A 10,822-nucleotide genomic window follows, 5' to 3' on the forward strand; every position below is an offset into this window, starting at 1 on the left:
AAAGTATTATCATGTATCAATCTTTTTTTCATTAAATGAATTGCATGGACTAGGGGGTTCAAGATAACCAATCGATTGTGCAGGGTTACTTTGGGTATTTTGGGATATCCAATGGATAGGAAAGAGACACTTTGGTTTTTCTTAGGATTATCAATCAATTGGAGAGAATGACTTTTGAGTATTTCAAGTTGAAATTTCAAGTTCAAAAATCAGTCTGTTTTTCAGGATGACTAATGGATTACAGAGTTTGATTAAAATGTTTGTTTTGTGACTATTTTAATTGGCCTATTGACATACCTTGTTTAGATGGCTAATGGATCTCAGACTCATTTAAAATGTTTCCTTTAGTGTGTGCCCCAGGGCTGACCAGTGGATACCAGAGTATTGAATTGGACTTTGTGGGTTGTCCCCAGGTGCGCATTAAGGGGTTCTTCCCAGGGATGATCAAACGATGTCAGACTTGTGGTTTTCACACATTGAGAGAGGTGAGGAGGGTTATTCCCAGGGATGACCAGTAGATGCCAGAGTAGTGGCTAGGTTGCTGAGTTGAGTCGAGTTGAGTTGCGTCATGGTAGGTAGCAGGTAGCGTGTGTTAGTGTATGGAGGAATGTGGCCGTTGGATGGCGGAGGCTATTCCCAGGGGTGACTAGTAGATACCAGAGCAGTGGATGGGTTGCTGAGTTGAGTTGCGTCGTGATCCCTTGTGGGGGGCAGGTAGGGTGTGTTAGTGTATGGAGGAATGTGGCCGGTGGATGGCGGAGTTGGGCCGACTGTTAGGGGCAGAACGGCTGTGGGAATCGGGACGGAGGTGGGGGTGGGGGTGGGGGTGGGGGTCGGGGCAGGGGGGGTGGCGCAGGGGTTTCCATGTGAGGGTGGGGTTGAGGGTAGAGCGGGGTCAGTCAGCCCAGGTGCTGGTGCTGCTCTGCTCGGCCACCGGGGGTCTGTTGCTGTTGTTGTTGTTGTTGTTGCTGCTGCTGCTGCTGCTGGTCGGGACGGCTGTTGGCCAGGGTACCAGCCTCATGCTTAGGGTGTACTCTGGAGAGAAGAGAGAGGGAGGAAGGAAAGGAGGGGAAGGAAGAGAGAGAGATAGAAGACAAGAACGGAGAGAAGAGATAGTTAGAGGGGATGGGTTGAGAGAGACAGATGAAAGATGGGTTGAGAAGGAGAGGGGTTAAGAGAAAGAGACAAAAGAGAGAAAAGGGAGAGGAGGAGATTGGAAGATGGAAGAGATTGAGACAGAGAGGGAAAAAAGTGAGTGAGGGGGGAAGAACAGGTGTTAAAAAGAAAGAGAGAAAGAGAGAAGGGGTGAGTGTGATAGAGAGACAATAAACAGGGAGAGAGGCTAAACAACAGGAAGAGTGAAAAAGAGGAATATGTTGATTTGTATTGAGCTAGGTAGACATACTGTCTTGTCACCACAAGAGGGTGCTGTTTCTATGTGTTCCAGAAATCAGCAGCTACAGAGGTTAAAGCTTTGTTAAAGTAGATCAGATTACAGTTTTTGCATGTTGCTATGGTGATTAGAATAATGTGGAGAGGAAGATTTGTGTTTATTTTTATTTCCAAACTGTACAATGAATGTGACCTTCAAATTGTGTTCTATCCTTGCTCTTAACGGACCTCTCAAGTCTATAAGCATGCATTTGTGTGTGTGTGTGTGCATGTGAATGTGTGCAAATATGCAAACAAACAGGTACTTTTAAGGCTAGGAGGGTAAGGGGAAAAGAGTTCACAAACAACATATACATACAACACATAACAAACACCACAAACACACATACAAACAACAGTCGATGAGTCATTTGGACAGCCTGATGTTGTTAAAAAAAGAATTAGCTTAGGGGGGCCTTGCAAAGGCCAACAAGGAAAGCTGAGGGGCGGGTGATGTTACAGAGGCATAATATTATGAAGCAGGGGAATCAGTTATCAAAATGACCTGGGAAGTGATTGCAGCTGAAGCACAGCATGAGGTCAAACATGGTTTTAGTTCCTGGGGTGAATTTAAGAAAGAAAAAAAAGAGAAAAAGAACTCCACACACATATACAACTCATGACAGCCTCCAGGAAGAATGACAAACGAAGCCACGAGGGGTGTAAAGCAAAATGCCTCTTAGAAGCAGGAAGCACACAGTTACATTGCAGGACTAGACTACATGAATAAGGACTGGGGGGGGGGTTGCTTCACACCATGGGCTGTACCAAAGTGGGGGACATGTGGGGTGGATGGGAAGGGGGGGGCAGCGACAGGGGCTGGGTTCACAGAACAGTAAAGACAAACATGCTGGAGGGGTAGGGGGGATGTTGGGAGGAGGAGGAGGAGGAGGGAAGAAATTGCAAATTTGTTGCCATAGCTACGAACAAGAGGTGCAGTGCACATCATCCCATGGAATCGTTCGGTCTTGGAGAAGAAGCCGAATTCCGCAGAGAGGCACAAACAAAAAAAAAAAAACAGAGTCTACCATAACCACGGAATCAAGGCCCCATACAGTCTGATGTGAACAATGGTCTCTCTTGCATTCTGTCACTCGCTCAAGAGAAAACTTTGTATGATTTTTTTTTCTTTCCGCTTTTGTGCTTTAGCACTGCAAAGATGGGGGTTATCATATACACATGCGCACAGCAAATAAAAAAACAAACCAACCAGAGAGATGCCTCCTCTTATCCCTTCAAGTCCTTGGGACGTTGCAAAATTAAGGTGTGAAGAATTCCCCTTTGCATGCTAAACCCCCCCATTAAAAAAAAAAAAAGGATATTAAAATGGCAGCTGTTGGGGAGGGTACTCGGGGGGGGGGGCAGGGGAGTAGGATGAAGAAGGGACTGAGAAATAGAACTGAAACAACGGAAAAGAGGAAAAAGGGATTCGTGCGCGACATGACAAGACGCCCGCTAAAAGGTGAAATGTCCCCCGAAAATGTTCCTTGGGTGGGTGGCAGGGTGGCTTCATGCAGTCTTCATGCATTTTCCCATCAGCCACCTCTCCGGTCGCTCACAGGAAGTGTTGACGACAGAGAGCTGTGATTGGCTCGGGCAGTGATTGACTACTTATTAGACCAATAGCGGAGAAGAGCTGTGTCCTCCGTCAACAGCCCTTCTCTTATAGATAAGGTCCTGTGTGTATGACTGTCCAGGCTGCCAAAATGACCCTAGATGGGGCAGTACCCTCTGTGAAGTGGTAACTCACTGTGTCAAATGGCAAGAATTGCGTGTGATGGGTGGTGTTTTTGAGGACGAGTTATGTGTCAAGAGTTTAAGAGGTTTCTAGAATTCTATTGGGTTTGGTGGGTGAAAATGTCAAACAGTTGAAGTAAAATAATGTAAAAACATACCCTTAAAATAAGGTTCTATATTTAGATGGATTTATGTAGAAAGTAATGTATTATAGGCAATAATAAAAATAAATAAATCATAATTATAAAATGATAATTTTTAAAATGTAACCACAAAGCAAGAATACACCATAAAATGTACCCACAGTACCATAATGTCCAAATAACGCAATAACGTTCCTACACACAATGTACCCATAAAAACGGGAAGCAGGAATACACAATTTACCTGTAGCCATGTTCCCTAAAGGTGAATGGAGTATGTGCTTCACTAGGGATGGGTGTGTGTGTGTCCACTCAAAACAGTGTAGAGCTCACTTCACGGAGGGTTGCGATGAGTAGTGTAGTGTTTGTGTGAATGTGTAGTGCGAGCATGTGTGTGTGTGTGTGCATAGCGTGTGTGTGTGTTGTGTCCACTCAACAACAGGAAGTGAGCGAAGTGTGCACTTACAGAGGGCGGAGGGGACTCCCTGCCAATCAGAGGAGTGTTCTCGCAGCGGGGGTTCTGAAAGTTAGCATTCTGGCTCCTGCGTCACAAATGAGAGACGGTGGTTACACTGGCTCCCGCCTCGCCGGGTCGACTCGAGGGGAGGGCAGGGGGGGACTCTACCCTCCCAAAACAGCTGGTAACCCACATAGTAGGGGAATGGTGCATGTTGTTCACCTAATTTCCTCACTCTAGATTGCCCTAATTTCCTGTTTAGGCTTTTTTATGGTATATGTTAATATATATAGGCCTACCATATGTGAGTTATATATTTTTTAATTATATGTTGAACAGTTGAATGGTTATGTGAAAGTATATGTGTTGAAGGATTGTGTGAAAGTAAGTTGAAGGGTTATGTGGAAGTTATTTTTAATGTTGAGAAAAGGGTAGTAAACCCCTATTTGTCAGTTACTATAACATGGAGTTTCCTGATTGGTTCACTCCTCTCAGAATCGGACTCTGATTAAAAACAAGGGTCGACTACATCTTGACTACCTTCATGAAATGATTGACAGCTTGATCATGCAATGGAGATTATGCTCGTGGGATGGTCTAATGCATTCCTCTACCACTGTTAAGTGTGTTTAAAAAGGTCCACTTAACACTAGCAATTGCTCATCAATGTGTGCTAGATTTGTATGATGAGGATTCTTTGGTTATTAATGTACATCAGTGGCATGGGCAGATTATGGCACCCTAAATTAGCCAAGTTAATGTCCTGTGTGAAGGAGGTTAGAGCTACATACCTTAGAGAGATGGACTCATCATATGTAGTGTATTTGCTTCATAAGTCAGGATTTACATGTATTATAAATACTGTGTAACACAAAGTATTTGTATACAGTAAAAGGAGCTAACTATTTACTGCTAAATGGATCTGGGACTATTCTGGCTATCAAAGAAGTATATTAAGTGTAGTATATGATCAGTATTAGATTCATGATTTTAATAATAACATTTGTAACGAGCACTGTTAAAAAATAACATGACTTAGAAGTGTAATGATATGTAACAATGAAAATCTCCATGCAGTACTAGCTGTTAGCTCATGCTAATGCCATGTGTGAATAGCCTAGCATTTACTGTTAATGGTGCACTGTGATATTCTCACTCCATGCATGGTAAGTGGTTAGCACCAATGTTAGCTAAACCCATGTTTTTAAGCTTCACACTTATTGCCTAGCAGCAGGTTGATTCATCTAAATGTCAATGTTTGACCATGCAGTACTTCTAAATAGCATTAGCTAAACTTAGGCGTGTTTTATCAATGCCTAGCATATTCTTAGTGCCTTACGGGGGCATTGGGGGTGCTTTAGGCTAGCATAAATCCACTAATCCTTCTCCAGTCATGCAGCATTGTAGATATATACACATAGCGTTAGCGTTGCGCTACACTCACATGTACTCGGTTACGGGCGCGTTGCTGACGGTGTGAGCCGCGGCCGGGAGGCTAGCCTCGCTACCGTACGTGCTGCTGCCGCAGCTGTACAGGCTGGGCATGTGCACGCGGTACAGGTTATCGTGAGGCTGCCGCGTGCCGTGGGCCGCAGAAGACTCGTCACCGTCATCGTCCTCACTCCTTCGGAAGTCGAGGGGGTTCGGGGGTGGGGGTGGTTGGGGAGAGGGTGGAGGAAGGGGTGATTACGGGGTGGGGTGGGGTGAGGTCAGGTTGGGGGGTAGGTGAGGGAGGGGGAAATAGAAGAGTGAGATAACATCCATGCTAACCAATCCACCAGCTAACCCACCAGTTACGGCTCTTCTCCAAATCCACCGCTAGCTTATACGATTTGGTCGTTGGTCTTCACATCTCTTCACTTTGTCAACACACGCAGCACACTCTTTCACACACGTTTCAGACAAACCAGTATATCATCAAACTACAGGCCAACTGATAGTCACAGAGACAAGTGTCATTCAACATGGGTTCAATGTGGATTGTACTGTGGGTTCAATGTGGATTGTATGTGGTCCGTATTTAATGACAACTTACGAGCAGTACATAAAACACATATCAAATTCCCAAGCTTGCTGGCTAACTAAAAACAGGAAGGAATAGGAATGGGCATAGAGTAGACACTTTAATGCCTCTTTAAGGCTTTGTTGTTGGCCTGCTGTTAGTCTGCTAGCCAGGTAGCTCCAGATATAAAGATGCTTTCAAATTCTGAGACCAAAAATGAGAGCAGCTTCTGGGGTCCTCCAAATTGATTGTCTTGTTGTCAAAAAACATTTGTCCACTGGACTACAAATTGGCCTTAACCATGAAAGATGCATTCAACCCCAAAAGTACATTATAAAACGTCAGTGATTAATTTAGAGAAAAAAAAGAAAGAAAACTGGGTCACAACGGGCTAAAATAAATATTTAAAGATGTTTGTCATCACATTGGCTATTTCAAGGGGCAGAATTCATCTTTAGTCCCAACAGCTATCGATATCAACAATTCTCTCAACCTCTCTCTCTCTCTCTCTCACCATGCACCCATATGATCTGTAGAAAACGACTCAAGATTGATTCCTCTGTAAGGGAGATCACAATAGGATAAATATTCAGAGATGCAGGCATTTTTCCTAAGGGTACGTCAGTTGCATGCATCTAAACGATGAGTGAAATATTTGTGAGGGGGATGGGGGTAGGGAGGTTAAGATTACCATGAGACACCACAAGAATACAAAAAGACGACTCAAAATCTGTTTTGGCCAAAAATGACCAAAAGGAAGGTCCATGATCGCCAAAGAAAAAAATAAAAAGAAATAAAAGAAATGTATACCAAAGGAAACAATATGTGATTAGATCATTCTGGATGGAACAGATTTGGATGCCACCTGATTTATATATAAAAGAGCTGTCTAATGCCTTAGTAATTTATTTTCCTCTTTCATCTGCATGTGTTAGCATCTACTACTACATCATCTACATAAATAAAAATAAATAAATTACATAAAAACACTCTCCACTCTTTAAACCAGTCCAGTGAAAGGTCCTGTATAAGTTTTTTTTTATGACAAAATGCCGATAGAAACATAAAACGATAGATAGATAGCAACAGAATGCGAAGAAACAGCCGTTTTGTGTTTGTCAACAACACCTATTGCTGTGTGTGTGGTCCACTATATCCACTGAAGCTAGCATGCAAACAAGCTAGCTCTGTAGCTTACGTCTTACACACGTAACACCACGCGCACCACATATGCCACTGCACTGAATACTATGCAAGTCAAAACAAACTGAACCTTACAGAATTCTGCACAGCTCGTTTAAAGTTAAAGAAGGTCAAAATACCACCCACTCCTAGTGGCTTTGCTACCTTCATTGAAAGGTCACCTGTAGCAAATAAAGTGGGTTGTCAAAGTCTTTTGCCAGTAACTGACGTGCTGTGTCAGAACACGGAGGTGTTTTTGGGTTTGAGATGATGCACCTGCTCTCCACTAGAGGGCAGCAGTGGCCTTACTGCTGGGAGGTCGAAATCCAACTGCTGGTCTGAGAGCAAAGCCTTATATTCTTCACGACTCTCCAACTCACATGCATGCACACACACACACACACACACACACACACACACACACACACACACTCAAACAGCATTTGAGACGTAGGCTATTCACAGGATAAGTGATTCCATAACATGAAATCCCTGTAATCGCACTACAAAACAGTTGGTCCGTATCAACTGTAGCGTTATGATGCCATTTTCTAATGCACCACAGATCACATGCCTCTTTGCTCTGTGTGTCTTTCACAAGGGTGTTAGTCTTATGAAGCGTGTTGGTGTTTCATGGAGTCACAATTGACCTGCTTCCAGCCTTTGATTCTCCTTGTTCCAGTATGAGTCACTACTCCTTTTTGTTAGAGTCATGTCCACAACATTCTGGCCAAATATGGGCAAATTTAATCAAATTTAATTTCTTTTTCACAGAAATAATCTGCCGGTGTTCCAAATCAGGGAGACAAGAGGGGTGAGGGGGGTGTGGCGGGGAAACAAGAAACACAACGAGAAAAAAACAAAACAAAAAAACAACAACAAAAAAGGACCATGAAATTAAAAACAAACAAACAAAAAAAAAACATGACAATGACAATATAAATAGACAAAAACATCAGTGTGAATTGATGTTCATCAGGGACAAAGTGAGGCACAGACAGACTAACAGGACGAGACGCAACAGGACGAAAACAGACAAAAACGAGTGAGACTGCAGCACGCCTCAGAGACGAGAGAGACCTCCTCTGGCTTTAAGTGAACTTCTGCACCTCTTTGAGCCAAATTAGCTCAGTTCACTCACAGTCTGAACTCTGAGTTGAACTTCCCGGGTTGTGTGTATGACAATTTCTGTGCCAATAGCATGGCTGTACAGACATGTAACAGCAACATCTACACTGTAGTCTACCACTTTCATAAGGTCAAATAACTTTTAGCATTACTGGTGTTAAAGCCACATATTTCAGACTAGAACTTTAATTCATAGACTGTATGGAATGTGTACTAACATGTAGATTGTACATACAGTATCCGGAATAAATATATGGAATAAACAGAAAGTATGCCAGAGGAGGCCACTGATCGTCTCTGACAGGTGCACAAATGTGGGTGGCTGGTTCCTTGAACTCTGAGGTGGCCCCGCAGTCACCAGCGCGACCTTTGAACCCTGACCCCTGGGACCTGAGGCCTCACCTTTTGCCCTGCCAGGTGTGGGGCACGCTGCAGACGATGGAGCTGAACATGAGCGCAGTGACGAAGGAGAAGAGCACCAGGTAGATCAGACCCTCGACACCGTCGTAGCAAAGACCGGTCAGCGCCTGGACATAGTCCTGTAGAGAGAGGGGGATGAGGGGGGGATGAGGGAGGGAGAGAGAGGAAGAGAGGATGAGGAAGAAAGGATGAGTAAAAGAGAAAAAATGGCAGAAGGGATGTAATTGAGAGAGAGAAAGAGAAAAGAGAGAGAAAGAGAAGAGAGAGAGAGAGAGAAGAGAGTGAGAGAGAGAAAGAGAGTGAGAGAGAAAGAGAAGAGAGAGAAAGAGAAGAGAGTGAGAGAGAGAAAGAGAAGAGAGAGAAAGAGAAAAAGAGAGAAAAGAGAAGAGAGTGAGAAAGAGAAAAGAGAGAGAAAGAGAAGAGAGAGAAAGAGAAGAGTGAGAGAGAGAAAGAGAGATAAAGAGGAGAGAAAGAGAAGAGAGAGAAAGAGAAAAGAGTGAGAAAGAGAAAAGAGAGAGTGTGCAGGAGAGAGTGAGATGAACAGAGAACAATTGTGAGCAAGTGTCATGGTGGTAAAAAAGAGAGAAAGAGAGAGAGAGAGAGGAGAGGGAGGGAGGGAGGGAGGAAGTCTTAAAAGAGTTCTTTCCAGTGGAGGAGTGATGGATCTGCAGAGGAAACTTGCTCTGCTCTCTGCACATGTAAGCACTGAGGGGCTGCTTTATGCCTACATGAAAGGCCTGCAAATGACTGTAATTACTGCAGGAAACAGAGAGGAGGGTGGGTGTGTGTGTGTGTGTGTGTGTGTGTGTGTGTGTGTGTGTGTGTGTGTGTGTGTGTGTGTGTGTGTGTGTGTGAAAGAGGCAATGAGTTCTTGAGATCCATCTGAGCATCGCTAAGTAAGCAAGGATAGAAAGAGAGTACCGCTAAGTAAGCAAGGCTGTTTCTACATATATGTGACCCTGCAAGGCGAAACCAGTCGCTTTGCGCACGGTGCTATTTTGAGAAAATCCACGATAAACAAACATATGGGGTAAAATGTCGAATTTCACGTCTTCGCATAATTCGACACTATACAGTCTACACTTTCATATTGTGAACAAATTTCACGGAAAAACATAAGTTTTGACTATTTCACCCTCTCTGTAATAACTGTGCCCTCACGCTATCGCACGTGACAATTTACTTAAAAAGGTGATTTTCACCTTTTCTGGCGTATCGTGATGGGAGAACCATGCCAACATTGGATGCGGTTATCTTAGCGATACTTTTGGCAATACCATCGATATACATATCGTTGGAAAGCTTAGTTTATTTGAGCACAATAACAATAATAATTTTGTACATTTTACCAAAGCGACTGGTTTCACCTTGCAGGGTCACATATGTGCACATGTTTGTGTGTGTGTGTGTGTGTGTGTGTGTGAGAGAGAGAAAGAGAGCACATATTTAAGCATATATGCTTGAGTGTACTAGAAAGCAAGAGAGCAAGGAAAACAGAGAGAAAGAGAGAACAAGAAAGTTTGTGTGTGTGTGTGTGTGTGTGTGTCTATGTGTATGTTTGTGCTATACTGAGAAGGCATCTGTCCCCCATGCAGTCAGTCATTGACAAGCAAATCACCATTGCAAATCCGGACAGGGAGGGAAATCAGCTATGTATTCTTCGAAACCCCCTAGAGCCCACTTTGGCTCTGCATGGGTTCCCTCAAAAGACACCATTCTGTCCCACTGCCTCTCAGTGGCATAAATAGTCAGTCTATGGAGTGAAAGAAAGGCTCTCTTGTGCAGATCAATGCAGAAGCATGCCTTTTGATCCATAACTGAATAGATTAGCCAGATGTGGGGGAGGAAGCTGGCCCTTGGGACTGTGGGTAGAGTGCCCCACTCTGTTGTTATGGGGATTGTACCATGTGTTATGTGTGTGTTGTGCCGTGTGTGTGTGTGTATATGTGTGAGTGTATTTGTGTGTGTGTGTGTGTGTGTGTGTGTGTATGTGTGTATTTGTGTGTGTGTGTCTGTGTGTGTGTGTGTGTATGTGTGTGTGTGTGTGTGTGTGTGTGTGTGTGTGTGTGTGTGTGTGTGTATGCATTTGTGCACACATAGAATTTTGGTTGGGGGCAACGTCCTTATGGTTGAAGGTTAGTGTGAGGGACAGGGACACACCATGTAAACAGGTTTGCAGATTCAGTTGGACACATTTGCACGTGCACGCGTGCTTGTGAAATCACACACTTGTGCACACAGAGCCATTTAACAGTCACATGGGCGAGAGCAAACATAAATACAGACGCCCACACACACACACACACACACACACTGGGCATG

General features: G+C 43.9%; 1 protein-coding gene across 1 annotated transcript in view; it reads right to left on the minus strand.

Moving 5' to 3' along the window:
* Positions 1–1,128: 1,128 nt before the first annotated feature.
* The window catches only part of ttyh3b (tweety family member 3b), a 48,700-nt gene continuing 39,006 nt past the window's right edge, over positions 1,129–10,822 (minus strand). The window contains exons 12-15 of the mRNA XM_048248192.1: positions 8,483–8,619; positions 5,213–5,392; positions 3,778–3,853; positions 1,129–2,398 (exon numbers count right to left, since the gene is read on the minus strand). Coding sequence (XP_048104149.1) covers positions 2,150–2,398; positions 3,778–3,853; positions 5,213–5,392; positions 8,483–8,619 — 642 coding nt within the window. The 3' untranslated portion in view covers positions 1,129–2,149. The remainder of the gene's footprint in view (positions 2,399–3,777; positions 3,854–5,212; positions 5,393–8,482; positions 8,620–10,822) is intronic.

This window comes from Alosa alosa, chromosome 7 (genome assembly GCF_017589495.1).
Source record: "Alosa alosa isolate M-15738 ecotype Scorff River chromosome 7, AALO_Geno_1.1, whole genome shotgun sequence".
NCBI lineage: Eukaryota > Metazoa > Chordata > Actinopteri > Clupeiformes > Clupeidae > Alosa > Alosa alosa.